A 17,956-nucleotide genomic window follows, 5' to 3' on the forward strand; every position below is an offset into this window, starting at 1 on the left:
ACCACACCAAGATACATCATAATTAAAATGCCAAGAGCAAAAGACAAAGAGAAAATCTTAAAAGCAGCAAGAGAAAAACAGTCAGTTACCTACAAGGGAGTACCCATATGACTGTCAGCTGACTTCTCAACAGAAACTATGCAGGCCAGAAGGGAGTGACAAGAAATATTCAAAGTGATGAATAGCAAGAACCTACAACCAAGATTACTTTACCCAGCAAAGCTATCATTCAGAATTGAAGGTCAGATAAAGAGCTTCACAGATAAGAAAAAGCTAAAAGAGTTCATCACCACCAAACCAGTATTATATGAAATGCTGAAAGGTATCCTTTAAGAAGAGGAAGAAGAAGAAAAAAGTAAAGATACAAATTATGAACAGCAAATACACATCTATCAACAAGTGAATCTAAAAATCAAGGGAATAAATAATATGATGGACAGAATAAACTGGTGAATATAATAGAATCAGGGGCATAGAAAGAGAGTGGACTGACTATTCTCGGGGGAAAGGGGTGTGGGGGGTGAGGGAAGAGACTGGACAAAAATCGTACACCTATGGATGAGGACAGTGGGGGGGGGTAAGGGCAGATGGTGGGGTGGGAACTGGGTGGAGGGGAGCTATGGGGGGGAAAAAGAGGAACAACTGTAATAATCTGAACAATAAAGATTTAATTAAAAAAAAGAAGCAAAGAGTGAGGACCCCCCACCCCCCAAAAAACATTAGAAATGAAGGTGGAAAGTAACAACTGACACCACAGAAATACAAAGGATTGTAAGAAAATACTATGAACAACTATATGCCAATAAGCTGGACAATGTGAAGGAAATGGACAAATTCCTAGAAAAATACAATCTCCCAAAACTAAATCAGGAAGAATCAGAAAACCTGAATAGGCCAATAACAACTGATGAAATAAAAGCTGTAATAAAAAAACTCCCAGATGGCTTCACAGGGCAGTGAGAGTTTTACCAAACTTTCAAAAGAAGAAATAACATCTCTACTCCTTAAACTATTTGAAAAAAAATGTAAGAGAAAGGAACACTTTCAAGCTTTTTATGAGGCTAACTTTATCCTAATTCCAAAACCAGATAAAGACACTATAAAGAAAGAAAATTATAGGCCAATATCCTCGATGAACATAGATGCTAAAATCCTCAACAACATATAAGCAAAGCAGATCCAGCAACATATTTAAAAAAAACATACATCATGACCAAGTGGGATTTATTCCAGGGATGCAAGGCTGGTACAAATTCTCAAATCAATAAACGTGATACATTACAGAAAAAAATTGAAAGACAAAAATCACATGATCATATCAATAGATGCAGAAAAGCATTCAACAAAATCCAACACCCAGTTTTGATAAAAAAGCTCAGCAAAGTGGGAGTAGAGGGATCATATCTCAACAGAATAAAGGCCATATATGACAAACCTACAGTCAACATCTTACTCAACGGGCAAAAACTAAAACTATTTCCCCTAAGAACAGAAACAAGACAGGGATGCCCACTCTCACCATTCTTATTCAAAATAGTACTGGAAGTCCTAGCCACAGTGATCAGACAAGAAGAAAAAATAAAAGGCATCCAAATTGGAAAGGAGGAAGTAAAACTGTCATTATTCACAGATGGCATGATATTGTACATAGAAGACCCTAAAGACTCCACCCAAAAGCTACTAGATCTAATAAATGAATTTGGCAATGTAGCAAGTTACAAAATTAACACCCAGAAATCAATGGCATTTTTATACACCAATAATGAATTCTCAGAAACTAAATAAACAATGCCCTTTATCATTGCAACAAAAACATTAAGATATTTAGGAATAAACTTAACCAGGGAGGTAAAAGACTTGTACTCAACTATTGGACATTGAAAAAAGAGATAGAGATATAAACAAGTGGAAGAATATACCATGTTCATGAATAGGTAGAATTAACATCATTAAAATGTCCATCCTACCCAAAGCAATCTACAGATTCAATGCAATCCCTATTAAAATACCAACAGCATATTTCACAGATCTAGAATACTCCAAAAATTTATATGGAAAAAAAGAAGATCCCAAATAGCCTCAGCAATCTTGAGAAAGAAGAACAAATTTGGATGGATCACAATACCAGATATTAAGTTATACTACAAAGCCACTGTACTCAAAACAGCCTGGTACTGGCACAAGAACAGGCATATAGATCAATGGTACAGAACAAAGACCCCAGAAATTGACCCAAGACATTATACTCAATTTATATTTGACAAAGAAGGCAAGAATATACAATGGAGTCAAGAAAGTCTTCAATAAATGGTATTGGGAAAATTGGACTGACACATGCAAAAAAAGAAAAAGAAATTAGACCACTAACTTACATCATACACAAGAATAAACTCAAAATGGATAAAAGACTTAAATGTAAGCCATGAAACCATAAAAATCCTAGAAAAAACCAAAAGCATCAAAATCTCAGACATCTCTTATAGTAACATGTTTATAGATACATTTCCTAGGGCAAAGGAAACTAAGGAGAAAATAAACTAATGGAAGTACATCAAAATAAAAAGAAACCATCAACAAAATGAAAAGGGAGCCCATTCTATAGGAGGACATATTTGGCAAAGATACAGCTGATATCCAAAATATAAAAGGAACTCATACAAGTTAACAAAAGAAAGACAAATAATCCAATTAAAAAATAAGAAAAGGACCTAAATAGACACTTCTCCAAAGCAGACATACAGATGGCCAAGAGACATATGAAAAATGCTCAAAGCCACTGACCATCAGAGAGATGCAAAATATAATGACAATGAGGTATCAGCTCATACCTGACAGAAAGCTACCATCAACCAATCAACAAGTGACAAGTGCTGGTGAGGATGTGGAGAAAAGGGAACACTAGTACACTGCTGGTGGGAAAACAGTATGCAGTTCTCTCAAAAAATTAAATATGGAATGCCATTTGACCCAGTGATCCCACTTCTAAGAATATATCCTAAGAGACCTGAAACACCTATCAGAAAGAATGTATTTACCCCAATGTTCATAGCAGCACAATTTACAATAGCTAACATCTGGTACTGGCACAAGAACAGCCCAAGTGCCCATTAGTAGATGAGTGGATAAAAAAGCTGTGGTACATTTACACTATGGAATACTATGCAACAGTAAAAAAGAAGGATCTCTTACCCTTTAAGACAGCATGGATGGACCTGCAGAGTATTATGCTAAGCGAAATAAGCAAGTCAGAGAAAGATAAGTATCCCATGATCTCACTCATGTGTGGAATCTAATGAAAACAATAAACTGATGAACAAAAATAGGTCTAGAGACATGGAAGTATAGAACAGACTGTGGAATCTCAGAGGGAAGGTGGGAGAGGGTGGTAGGTAGGAGGAGGTCAACCTAAGAACTTGCATATATGCATAACCTATGGATACAGATAATAGGGTGGTGAAGGCCTGGGGTAGGGTGTCGAGGCAGGCTAGAATGGTTCAAGGGGGAAAAAAACGGACATTTGTAATTCTTTCAACAATAAAGATTTAATTAAAAAATAAGAATGAACAAGAAAAACATTAAAAAAATCTATATAAAGCAACCCTTATTAATCTGAGTAAGTGTTAAACCCAATTTACTACTGTGACCTGATTTTTCTCTTGAAACTAGTGCTTACATGTTAAAAGTTTTAAAATATACTTTATAGTTCAGGATTTTCCATTCCTATGCAAACTTAGGAAGCAGCCTGGTCTCAAGACCCAGCTGATGCCAACCACTCACTCATAGGAACTCAGCAGACAAAAAGACCAGATAGCCAACTCAAGAATGGTCACCATAAAGATCCATATCAAAGCCTATGGGAAGACGTCCTTTACATCCTACATATCATACACGTCCACAGTTTTCTCTCCCCTCTTTCAGCCCTATAGAATTTGTTAGCTTGACCAGAGTTGTTAAGAGGGGTTTGGGACAAAAGTCCTCATCTCCTTGAGAAAGAAGAACAAAGTAGGTGGGATCTCAACACCAGATATCAAGCTGTATTACAAAGCCACTGTTCTCAAAACAGCCTGGTACTGGCACAAGAACAGACATATAGATCAATGAAATAGAATAGAGAACCCAGAAATCGACCCAAACCACTATGCTCAATTAATATTCGACAAAGGAGGCATGAACTTACAATGGAGTCAAGACAGCCTCTTCAATAAATGGTGTTGGGAAAATTGGACAGATACATGCAAAAAAAATGAAACTAGACCACCAACTTACACCATACACAAAGATAAACTCAAAATGGATAAAGGACTTAAACATAAGATGGGATACCATAAAAATACTAGAGGAATCCACAGGCAGCAAAATCTCAGACATATGCTGAAGGAATTTCTTCACTGATACTGCTCCTAGGGCAATGGAAACTAAAGAGAAAATAAACAAATGGTACTACATCAAAATAAAAAGCTTTTGTACAGCAAAAGAAACCATAAATGAAACAACAAGAAAGCCCACTGCATGGGAGAACATATTTGCAAATGTTATCACTGATAAGGCTTTAATCTCCAACATTTACAGGGAACTCATACAACTTAACAAAAGGAAGATAAACAACCCAATCAAAAAATGGGCAACAGACCTAAATAGGTACTTTTTGAAAGAAGACAGAAGAAAGGCCAAAAGACATATGAAAACATGCTCAAAGTCACTAATCATCTGAGAGATGCAAATTAAAACTACAATGCAATACCATCTCACACCTGTCAAAATGGCTATCATCAACAAATCAACAAAGGACAAGTGCTGGCAAGCATGTGGAGAAAAAGGAACCCTCGTGCACTGCTGGTGGGAATGCAGACGGGTGCAGCCACTGTGGAGAACAGTATGGAGTTTCCTCAAAAAACTAAAAATGGAACTCCCATTTGACCCAGTGATCCCACTTCTAGGAATATATCCCAAGAAACTAGAAACACCAGTTAGGAAGGATATATGCACCCCTATGTTCATAGTTGCACAACTCACCATAGCTAAGATTTGGAAACAGCCTAAGTGCCCATCAGTAGATGAGTGTATTAAAAAACTGTGGTATATCTACACAATGGAATACTATGCTGGGGTAAAAAAGAAGGAATTCTTACCATTTGCAACAGCATGGATGGAACTGGAGAGCATTATGCTAAGTGAAATAAGCCAGTCAGAGAAAGATAAATATTTCATGATCTCACTCATTTGTGGAATGTAATGAACAACATAAACTGATGAACAAAAACAGATCCAGAGACAGAGAAGCATCGATCAGATCAAACCTCAGAAGGAAGGTAGGGGAGGTTGGGTGTAAGGGGGAGAGATCAACCAAAGGACTTATATGCTAGTATATAGGCCTAACCAATGGACACAGACAACAGGGGGGTGAGGGCATGAGTCAGCGGGATAGGGGGTAATGGACACTTATATAATAACTTAATCAATAAAGAAATTTAAAAAAACAGTCCCCATCTTCTCAAGGGGCTAATACTTAAATATAGTGCTTTCTTTTTCACCAGCACCTTTCTCACAAGTTTGGCTTTTGTTGCATTAGGAAGCTAAACTTGGGTTTGGTTACACCAGCTATCTTTAAAAGAACCATAATATAAAAGTAGAATGTGTTAAGGATTCTGCTTTGTGGAAATGGGAGACATCCCAGTCTATTCTTTTGTCACTCACTTCCCTCCCACCCACAAACAGGAAGTGGACCTGTTTGGCATATAGCAGGGAGTTGCCTAGTCTTGCTCTTCCAAGGGAAGGAATGGTACTTGGGAAGCTTGGGGAAGGGATGAGTTTATCACCCACCACAGGATTATAAATCAAAACCTCAGGAATTGATCCAATAGAGACTTGTCTTGACTTTAAAGAAATACACCTTCAGTATCAGGCTGCATGGTGAGTGTGAGACTTGTTTGAGGGAAGAGGTTTGCTGTGTCCCTCCTTTCTTCTCTTGACAGATACGTGTTTCCTGAGAAGTAAATCCCGTGTACATCAGCCTCATTTCCAGCACTGAATAAGTACCATGTGACCAAATCTCCTTTGCTCATATTGAGACCAGGCTGATTCCCATACATAAATCCATTCATGGCTGTAAAAGGTGAAAAACAACATTTTGAAAGTGGTTTACCTCATGTCCTACTACATGACAACCTCCTAGACTTTCCAGAGCCAACTTTATTTTATTTTTAAAAGACCCATTCTGGCCTCTCTACTCCTTTCTGTGTCAGCAGTGGCATTGCAATTTCTTGATGTTCCCTCGAGAGCAGAAAGGAGCAGAGCTAAATGCAGTGTTCTCAGAGTTCTGTGCCCTAGGAATCTTACTGTTCTTCCAAGCTAGCCACTTTTCAGTTCTCTCAAGGGTAATATTGTGACCACCTAAGTATATGAGAAATACCACCTCTTCCTGGGCACTGTAGACTGGGAATGGGTTTGTTGTTCTAGATGGAAAATTCTATGATTTCTCTTGAATTAATAGGGCAGAATATTTGCAGGAAGTTTTCTCTCACTGCTGTTTTCGATAGATAATATCTTTGGCTCCTCCAGAATGCAAAAATGCTAAATCAAAAGGATTATTTTAAAGATAGTGAGTAATGTAACTAGTATCAATCCTATTTGTAAAAAAATTTATAGAACAACTTTACATTTTTTTCTTCTTGCTACAATCATTTTCACATGTTGTCCATTAGTGGTGTGGTGTTTTGTTTTGTTTTTTAAACAATTAGCTCACTATTTCTGAACCCTAACTGCATTCTAGAATTACACTGGGAGCTAAAAATAAATCTGATGCCAGATTTCAATTAAATAAAAACCTCTGGAGCAGTGGTTCTCAACCTTCCTAATGCCGCGATCCTTTAATACAGTTCCTCATGTTGTGGTGACCCCCAACCATAAAATTATTTTCGTTGCTACTTCATAACGTAATTTTGCTACTGTTATGAATCATAATGTAAATATCTGATATGCAGGATGTATTTTCATTGTTACAAATTGAACATAATTAAAGCATAGTGATTAATCACAAAAACAATATGTAATTATATATGTGTTTTCCAATGTTCTTAGGCGACCCCTGTGAAAGGGTCGTTCGACCCCCAAAGGGGTCTCGACCCATAGGTTGAGAACCGATGCTCTGGAGGTTGTCCTGAGCATTTAAAAAAATAGCTTTAATAGTTTTTAAAAGCTCCCAGTTGATTCTAATGTGTAGTCAAGGGTGAGAATTATTGAAGTTTATTAAGAGCAGAGACCATATCTTTCTTCATATTAAATAATATAATGAGCCTGTCATTCTTAAGCCACAGATGAGAAAAGCATCTCATCAGCAGTTCTCAAAACTTGAACATAGATCAGAATCACCTGGAGGGTGTGTTAAGCATAGATTGCTGTCCCCACACCCAGAATTTATGATTCAGTAGGTCAGGGTTGGGGCCTAAGAATTTGCATTTCTAAGAAACACTGCATGATGCTGATCACATACTAAGCAACATGCATCTAATCGACATATTTTGTATGTTTTATCCTGAATTAAGTGAGATGAGGAGTAACTGAACAATACATTAAATAATCAGTGATATTACCCTCACTATATTTGTTTATTGAAAATTGAACAATAGGCAAAGCTATTGGAATTTTGGTATAATTAAAAGCATTCCATGTGCAACACTGAAATAACTTGAAGCATTGGTGGATGAGGCAGTACTTACAGTGCATCTTATTAGATTCCTGAAATTCTGCGTCTTCTTTATCCACCTGATCAGATGCACTTGTAAACATTTTTATATTATCATCCAAGAGCAAACTCTCATTCTCATCAAACACTATAGGGAACAAATAGAACTCCTTGTCTACATCTTTCTGTAAATAAAAACAAGAACAATAAGGTGAAGGCAGAAGAAGTAAAGCAGAAAGACTCCCATGTACACAACACTATTTTTGAAGAACAGAAGTTTCCATTCCTCTTTGTAAATGCACTCACAGAATCATCCAGTTGACCACTAGATTTTTCCTTAGTATCTGTGTAGTGGAATTTTGGTTCAACATGATAACCTAAGCCTTTCGCTGTATTTAAAAGTTCTGACTCTCTTCTCCTTATCTTCCTGCCAGCTCTGCAGATACTCATTGAACCCACCAAAAACAATTGTTCAAATGGGGTAGGGGGACATGTGCCTGTGCTAGAAATCAGGGAAAGTGCCATCTGCATTCATGAAAATGAAGAATCCTGTAAGGCAGAGTAGGAGGAAGCAGTTAGAGGGAAGCATCATCTTAAGGAAAATAGCCTGCCAGATAAATTGGAACAGGAATTTTCATAACCTCAAGGCATCTGAACAAGCACTCTTACTCCTGTTCCCCCATCCCTGGTGAAAAATAAGGAAGCAGAAATGCTATCTGGTCTATGAAATGATTCAGTAGTTCAGAAGAAGGCAGTCAATCTAAGTAATCAAAGCATATGAGCCTCTAAGAACAAGTCACTGCCTCGCAAAAGAGAAAATTTCAGAGATGATTGCATGTCTTTCTCCTGAGATTGTTTTCAGATCAAAAACATAATTATCAAATTTTAAAAATTCAACTAAAGCAGAGATCTGAGGTTAGATCCTACAGAAAATCAATAATGGAGATGATCTTTAAAAAGCTCACATAAATCAGAAGAAAAGATGAAAAATATACACATAGCAATGATTTTAAAGACAAGTTATAGAAGGAGAGACATAATGATAATAAATAATAGTGGAAATCATTGGACTTCTCTATTACAATAAATGTCAGAGGAAGATGGAGTAGTATTTGTGTTTTTGTGGGGGGAAAGATTATGTTACGAAAATTCTGTATCAGGCAAAGAACAATAAAAAGATTTTCAGATGTGTGAGGTTTCCAACAGGGGACCACTACAATCACTTTATATTCTAATCTGCAGAGAAAAATTAAGTGGAAGTTTACAGGTCACATTTTCTGATTTTAATGAAATATAACTAAAAATTACTAATAAAAGGACAAAAAAACTAAAAAACTTAGAAAGATCATATTTAATCCAAATAACTCTTAGATCAAAGAGGAAACAAAAATGAATTATTACATATGTAGTAAATAACGTCCATGAGAACACCATGAGTTATAATGTATGGAATATAACTAAACATATAAACTGAGAGTCTGAAGTACTTTTTATTTTAACAAAACCAAATAAAAATAAATATCTAAATATTTTAGAAACATAAAATTATAAAAAGAAAATTTAATAAGACAACACAGAAATTAATAAATTAGAACATTAAAATAGCTATACCTGAAAATGTAGTCTTTGTAAAGACTAATAAAATACACAAACCTCTGGCGAGTCTAACAAAAAAATTGAGATTCCAAATATTCCACATGGGAAATGAGAACAGAATATAATCACATGTATGAAAGATAAATAAAGACCACTGTGTACAATAAATGTGATCAGGTGACTTAGAAGGAGGTACCAGAATATACCAATATCCATGGGTGAAATAAAAACAGTGATTAAAACATAAATAACATAACTAACTACTTCTTAAAAGTCACAAAGTCAAAAATTTCTAAGTAGCAGATGGGTTCCTATCTATTTAAACTCTTCCAAAATATTAAAAACATAAGGATCTTCCCAATTTATTTAATGAAGATAGTATAACCATGATATAATGCCTGAAAATGAACACAAAATTTAAACTGGTATCACTTATAGCCTAGATGAGAAATTCTAAATAAAACACTATCATATATGCATAAACCATGGACACAGACAATAGTGTAGTGAAGGCCTGGAGTGGGGGGTGGGTGTGGGCTAGAAGAGGTCAATGGGGATAAAAGGGGACATCTATAATATTTACAACAATAAAGATTAAAAATAAATAAATAAATAATAAATAAATAAATAACTAAATAAACACTATCCAAATTCAACACAGATATATTGGGGGGAAAAACACACCATAATTAAGCAATGTCTTTTTGCAGAAGTGCAAGGATAGTTCAACATTAGGAAATCCTTAATGTAGTTGTTACACTTATAAGGTAAAGGAGAAAAAAAATACGTTTAATATATCTTTTTTATTTTATTAATTTAAAAAATAATTTCAAGAAAATCTAAAAATAAATTCTTATGAAATTTGACATGCTGGCACTAGTCCTTTGTTTTCCCCCCAGATCTTTGCAAGACTGCTCCATAAAATTTAAATCTTACCCCGAATATTACCTCCACTTTATCTAAACTAGAAATTCTATTTACTATGATATTACCCTATTTTGTTTTTTAAAACTCTTGTCACTTTCTGAAGTTATCTATTTCCATTTTTTTGTGTTTGCTTATCTTCTCTCTTTCCCACCCCTTCACACCCATCCCTCCCACTTCTCTGCTACACCACACATTACAATATAAACACAATTAGAACAGGAAACTGACCTGTCTTCTTTAGCAATGAATTCTGTGCCTAACACAGGACGTTTTCTGAGCAGCTCAAGTGATTTTTTTTTTTACTTTTTTGTTTTTTAATCCTCACCTGAGGATATTTTTTCCATTGATGTTTAGAGAGAGAGTGAAAGAGAGAGGGAAAGACAGATAGAAATATCAATGTGAGAGAAACACATCGATTGGTTGCCTCCTGCACGCCCCGGACCAGGGTCTGGGCCGGGAGGAGCCTGCAACCAAGGTACATGCCCTTGACCGGGAATCAAACCTGGGACCCTTTGGTCCGCAGGCTAACGCTCAAGTGATTTTAAATAGAAAAACGTTTTCAGTGAGCCAGAAATAAAAATTTAAAATACCAACTAATAGACAATATCATACTTAGTGGTAAAATAATAAGTTATCTTCATTAAGATCAGACACTAAACAAGGCACTATTTTACATTATTCAAATATTGTACCCAATCTGAAGCCACATGGTTGGTAAGTGAAAAAGCCAGGATGAAAACTTTTACTGCCTCCTGTAGACCTTCCTGTGTAGTGACTCCTTCATTTGCAAAATGAAGATGATGAAACATGCAGAGGATAAAACTCACATTTTAAATCTCAACTCACCAGTTCCTCCTCTCGAAAAAGTGGGGATAACAATATTTAGCCTCTTGGGTTGTGAAGGCTAAATGAAGTAATATGTGTGAAAGTGCCTGGAAAGAGTTCAATAAATATTAGTCTCCTTTTATTCTTTCCCAAGGTAAGCACAAGATCAAAGAATGGGATCCAGAGGTAGAAAACCATTTTTCTTTCAGTTACATGTTTTAAAATTTTTAATTTATAATAGCCAAATAAAAAAATACAGATATAAACTTAACAAAAATTATCCAAAGCCTATATAAAAGAAGCTATAAAATACTTCTGAAAAACACAAAAGTAGACTTGAATAAATGGAAAAACATGTTCTTCTGTAGGGTGACTCAAATTTATAATGATGTCTGTTCTGCCCTGGCCAGTGTGGCTCAGTTGGTTGGAGCACCCATCATCTATCTCATACACTGAAAGGTGTGAGTTTCATTCCCTATCAGGGCACATAACCAGGTTGTGGGTGGCGAATGCAGGAGGCAATGGATCAATGTTTCTCTTTCACATCGATGTTTCTCTCTCTCTCTCTCTCTCTCTCTCTCTCTCTCTCTCTCTCTCTCTCCTCCTTACCTCTCCCTTTCTCTCTCTCTCTGAGATCAATAATAAAAAGAAATGATGTCTATTTTTCATAATTTAATTTGTATATTTAGACAATCCCAACCACACACTGTTAGGCTTTTTTCCCCCTGGAGCCAGATAAGGTTTTATAAGGTTCATTAGAAAGAATAAGTTAGCAAAAAGAGCTGTTAAAGTGGTGAAAAAGAAGTGCAATGAAGTATGGCTACTAGTCATTATATATATTATATAGATGCTATAATTAAAATAGTATGATATTGGCGCATGGATATATAGAGATGAATGAATTAGAATAGAAAATCAAGAAAAAGACTGAATTGTGTATGAAAAAATTTTTTAAAATATATTTTATTGATTTTTTACAGAGAGGAAGGGAGAGGGATAGAGAGTTAGAAACACCGATGAGAGAGAAACATCGATCAGCTGCCTCCTGCACACTCCCTACTGGGGATGTGCCCGCAACCAAGGTACATGCCCTTGACCGGAATCAAACCTGGGACCCTTGAGTCTGCAGGCTGACGCTCTATCCACTGAGCCAAACCTGTTAGGGCTATGTATTATGAAATTTTTGGTATCCGATAAAGGCAGCTTTCAAATCAATGAGGAAAAGTTAATAAATGGTGTTGAGATGACTGGATAGTCATATAGAAAAAGATACATTTGATCCATTTCTCAACCATACACCTGGATAAATTCTAAATGGAACAGAGATTTAAATGTGAAAAATAAAACCATACAAGCACTTGAAGGCAGTATGGGTGAATTCCTTTAAAACCTGGGAAATGGAAAAACTTTCTTAACTATGACAAAATCTATAAATGAAAAAGGAAAAGATGATAGAAATAAAAATTTTACATGGCAAATAACATTCATAAACAAAAGAAAAATAACTAAGAAAACAATATTTACAATTAATATCTCAGACAAAGGGTTTCTACCCCTAATGTATTAATAGTTTCCAAATCAGTGAAGAAAAATAAACATGTAAAAAGATGAGCTATAGATATAAACAGTCAAATAAAAGAAGTGAAAATAGTTCTTAACCATTTGAAAAGATGCTCAAATAACTAGTAACAATAACAACAACAAATATTAAAATTATAGAGATACTGTTTATGTCCTATTAGATTAGTAAAAATTTCCAAATTTGTGGAAAAACAGATCATCTCACAATATACCTGGTAAGGATACAATATAGCACAATTCTTATGGAAGGAAATTTGGCAAAATCTAGTAAAATTGTATATGTACTTATCTTTTGTCCAAGCAATATCACTTTTAGGAATTTATCCCAAAGGTATGCTGGCAAAAATACAAAGAGATGTATGAATAAGGCTACCCATTGTATTGTATTTGTAGAAGGATAGACTGGAAACAACCCAAACCCCCTATCTAATAGTAGACTGGCTATATAAACTGTAGCATTTCTACACTATGGAGCAATAGCTACTGTAAAAAATGAATGAGGAATATCTCCATATATTACAGATGGGAGGGAATTATGGATTATATTGTAAAGTGAAACAAAAAGCAAGGATATGAATACACATACACATACATATTTGTTTATTTAAAAAATAAAAGAATAAGAATTAGAGAAGTATTCAATGACATTGAAAACAGGAACTCAATACAAAAAAATCAATGAAACTAAAAGGTGATTCTTTGAAAATATTGATAAAATCAATAAGCCTCAAAGCAGGCTAAGTGAAAAAGAGAGAGAATACAAATTACTAATATTAGAAATGAAACCTGGGACATCACTGCTGATCCTATGAACATTAAAAGGATAATAAAGGAATACTATAAAAATTATATGCCTATAAAATTGGGAACTTAGATAAAATGGATAAATTCTGTAAAAGACACAGTTAGCCAAAATCACACAAGAACAAACAGACAATCTGAACAGACTCATATCTCCTAAAGAACTGTTCAAAACAGAAAGCACCAGGCACAGATGGGTTCATTGGTGAATTCTATCAAACATTTAAGGCAGAAATGATGCACATGCTATACAATTTAAGGAGGAAATTATGCACATTCTATACAATTTAAGGAAGAAACTATGCGCATTCTATACAATCTTCTTCAGAGGATAGAAACAGAGGAAATGCTTGTTTTCTCATTCTAAAAGGCCAAAATTGTTCTAATACCAAAATGAGACAAAGACATTACAAGAAAACTACAGACCAATATATCTCTAAGGAATATAGATGTAAAATGCACCCCAAAATATTAGCAAATCAAATTCAACAATGTATCTAATATAATAAAAGAGAAACATGCAAATTGACCGCACCTCCGCTACACCCAAGGCACGCCCACCAGCCAATCAGAGTGACTATATGCAAATTAACCCAACCAAGATGGCGGCTGGCAGCCACGGAGCTGCAGCAAGCAGGAGGCTTGGTTGCCCTGGCGATGGAGGAAGCCAAGCTTCCCACCTGCCCTGGCCGGCTGTGGCCTCCACTCAAGGCAACAAAGTTTCAATTATAAAAGATAAATAAATCCCAGATACCTGCTTCCAGCAAGCCTCCACTGGGAGCTTGGGTGGCTGGGGGCCATGGCCAGCCTGCAAACAGCCATCAGCCCCTCACCCAGGATGGCGACACCCTCATTGGCTGAGGGTCCCCAATGGGGGGCTGTGGACAGCCTGTAAACAGCCATCAGCCCCTCACCCAGGCTGGCCACATCCTCATGGGGTGAGGGTCACTGCTGGGGGCTTGGCCAGCCTGAAAACAGCCCTCAGCCACTCATCCAGGCTGGCCAGGCACCCCAGCAGGACCCCCCACCCTGAAGGGGGTGTGGTCAGCCTGAAAATGACCCTAAGCCCCTCACCCAGGCTGGCCAGGCACCCCAGGGAGGACCCCTACCCTGAAGGGCTTTTGCCAGCCTGCAAACAGCCATCAGCTCCTCACCCAGACTGGCCAGGCACTCCAGCGGGGAACCCCACCCTGAAGGGGCTGTGGCCAACCTGCAAACAGCCATCAGCCACACCCTAATGGGGTGAGGGTCCCCGCTGGGGGGCTTGGCCAGCCTGCAAACAGCCATCAGTCCCTCACCCAGGCTGGCCAGGCACCCCAGCAGGACCCCCACCATGAAGGGGGTGTGACCAGTCTGAAAACAGCCCTCAGCCCCTCACCCAGGCTGGCCAGGCACCCCAGCAGGACCCACACCCTGATCCACGACACCCTTCAGGGCAAACCTGCTGGCCCCCACCCATGCACCAGGCCTCTATCCTATATAATAAAAGGTAATATGCAAATTGACCCTAACAGCAGAATGACTGGGAATGACTGGTCACTATGACACACACTGACCACCAGGGGGCAGACGCTCAAAGCAGGAGCTGCCCCCTGGTGGTCAGTGTGCTCCCACAGGGGGAGCTCTGCTCAGCCACAAGCCAGGCTGACAGCTGCCACTACAGCGGTGGTGGTGGGAGCCTCTCCTGCCTCCTCTACAGCGCAAAGGATGTCCGACTGCAGCTTAGGCCTGCTCCCTGCTGGCAAGTGGACATCCCCCAAGGGCTCCCGGGCTGCCAGACTGATGTCTGACTGCCAGCTTAGGCCCGATCCCCCAGGGAGTGGGCCTAAGCCAGCAGGTGGTCATCCCCCAAGGGGTCCCAGACTGCGAGAGGGCACAGGCCAGGCTGAGGGACCCTCCCGAGTGCAGATTTTTGGGCACCAGGCCTCTAGTAAATATAACAATATTAGAGGCCTGATGCAGGAAATTCATGCAAGGGGCTTGGCCCTTGCAGCCCCAGCTTCATCTGGAAGGTCTTCAGGAAGGTCGTTTGGCTGCCAGTCTAATTAGCATACTATGCTTTTATTATTATAGATATCATGATCAAGTGGGATTTATCCCAGGTATGCAATTCTGGTCCAACATTCTAAAATCAGTTAATGTGAACCATCACATCAATAGTCTAAAGAAGAATAATCACATGATCATGTAAATAGATGCAGGAAAAAAGAATTTAACAAAATCCAACAGTCATTTATGACTAAAAACTCTCAGTAAACTAAGAGCAAAGAGGACTTCCTTAACTTAAAAAAAATATTTACACACAAAAAAACTACTGCTAACATCAGACTTTATGGTGTGAAACTAAAAATTTTTCCACTAAAATCAGGTACCAGGGAAGGATGTCTCCTCTTACCATTACTTTTAATGTTGTACTGGAAGTCTTAGCTAATGTAATGAGACAAGAAAAAAAAAAGGTATACTGATTGGGAAGAAAGAAATAAAGCTGTCTTTGTTGCCCAGCTAGTGACTCAGTGGTTGAACATCCACCCATGAACCAAAAGGTCACCAGTTTGATTCTTGGTCAGGGCACATGCCCAGGTTGCAGGCTCAATCCCCAGTGGGGGGCATACAGGAGGCAGCCAATTGATGATGTTTCTATTTCTTTATTCCTCTCCCTTCCTCTCTCTCTAAAAAAAAGTACATAAATAAAAAGAAAAAGAGAACTTAAAAAATACAACTAAGAGACAAAACGGACATCATCCAGAATCACAGGAAGGCTGGCTGAGTGGAAATTCTACAACTGGAAGGAAAGAGGAAAGCACACTGAGACTTAGAGGAGGTACTGAGGCGCACATGGAAAGGGCTGGCAACTGAGGACATGGTTGTCTTTTTCAATCGGGAGGGAGTCTCAAGCTCCCGACTGCTCTAATCTCCAGTTCCGGGCGAGTCTTTGGGGACCCAGACTCATATGGGGAGAAACTGGACTGTCTGCCATTGGTCGAAACTCGAGGGCAGCTTTCTCTCAGAGGTGCTTGCAGAGATTACTGGGACACTGAGAAGCAGGGCCTCTTAGGATAAGACTGAGGAGCAGCCATAGCTGCTTGCTCCACCCTGTTGATTCCCTGACACCTCGCCCCATCCAAGCTGTGCGCAGAGGCTTTTGCACATGAAAGGCCTGGCCCTTTGCAATCTGAAAATTACCCAACAAACTGCAGCTGGGTGAGAGAGACCCAGAACTTCCAAAAGAAGGCCCAAGGCCCCACAGCAGCTTGCATTGCTTCACAGCTGGGCTCCTGCTGGGTAGCCTCAGGCAGAGGCTAAATTAGCACCTCCTTAGAGATCCAAGAGCCAGTGTACCCAGTGGTCAGAGTGGGACCATCAAGATTACAACTCTTCAGATCCATAAGAGACACACTCAGGGGTCAGATTCAGTGAGCACCAAAGCCCCACTGAAGCAAGTCTTGCCCCAGAAGGGTGACTCCAGCACAGAAGTTCTCCCACTGCAGACACAGCTGATTCTCATAGCTAACTGGCCTGGAGGTCAATTCCTCCCAGTGATACCTACAACAATCAAGGCTTAACTACAACAAGACTGTGCACAAAGCCCACAAAGGGGTGCACCAAGTGTGTCCACCTCAGGTAATTGGGGAGGCTGAGCCACTGGGCCCTATAGCACACCTAGCACAGAAAGCTACTCTATCAACACAGGGAAGCATAAAATATGCAGAGACAAAGAAACAGGTCACAAATAAAAGAAATGGAGGAAAGCAAACTACTGGATATAGAGTTCAAAACCACACTTTTAAGGTTTTTCAAGAATTTTCTTTTAAATATATTTTATTGATTTTTTACAGAGAGGAAGGGAGAGAGATAGAGAGTAAGAAACATCGATGAGAGAGAAACATCGACCAGTTGCCTCCTGCACATCTCCCACTGGCGATGTGCCCGCAACCCAGGTACATGCCCTTGACCGGAATCGAACCCGGGACCTTTCAGTCCTCAGGCCGACGCTCTATCCACTGAGCCAAGCCAGTTTCGGCTCAAGAATTTTCTAGAAATCGCTGATAAATTTAGTGAGACCCTCAAGAAATCTAGTGAGACCCTCGAGGTTATGAAAAAGGACCAACTAGAAATTAAGCATACACTGACTGAAATAAAGAATATTATACAGAGTTCCAACAGCAGACTAGAGGATCGCAAGAATCAAGTCAAAGATTTGAAGTACGAAGAAGCAAAAAACACCCAACCGGAAAAACAAAAAGAAAAAAGAATCCAAAAATATGAAGATAGTGTAAGGAGCCTCTGGGACAACTTCAAGCGTACCAACATCCAAATTATAGGGGTACCAGAGGAAGAGAGAGAGCAAGATATTGAAAACCTATTTGAAGAAATAATGACAGGAAACTTCCCCTACCTGGTGAAAGAAATAGACTTACAAGTCCAGGAAGCGCAGAGAACCTCAAACAAAAGGAATCCAAAGAGGACCACACCAAGACACATCATAATTAAAATGCAAAAAGCAAAAGACAAAGAGAGAATCTTAAAAGCAGCAAGAGAAAAACA

The 17,956-nt window shown here is 38.5% G+C and overlaps 1 protein-coding gene across 4 annotated transcripts in view; it reads right to left on the reverse strand.

The window, feature by feature from the left end:
• Positions 1–17,956, reverse strand: part of CP (ceruloplasmin) — a 99,683-nt gene that overhangs the window by 37,616 nt on the left and 44,111 nt on the right. For all 4 annotated transcript variants that reach the window (XM_014455784.2, XM_014455783.2, XM_023753752.1 and 1 more), the window contains exons 10-11: positions 7,716–7,866; positions 5,891–6,103 (exon numbers count right to left, since the gene is read on the reverse strand). In XM_014455784.2, coding sequence (XP_014311270.1) covers positions 5,891–6,103; positions 7,716–7,866 — 364 coding nt within the window. The remainder of the gene's footprint in view (positions 1–5,890; positions 6,104–7,715; positions 7,867–17,956) is intronic.

This window comes from Myotis lucifugus, unplaced genomic scaffold, assembly GCF_000147115.1.
Source record: "Myotis lucifugus unplaced genomic scaffold, Myoluc2.0 scaffold_50, whole genome shotgun sequence".
NCBI lineage: Eukaryota > Metazoa > Chordata > Mammalia > Chiroptera > Vespertilionidae > Myotis > Myotis lucifugus.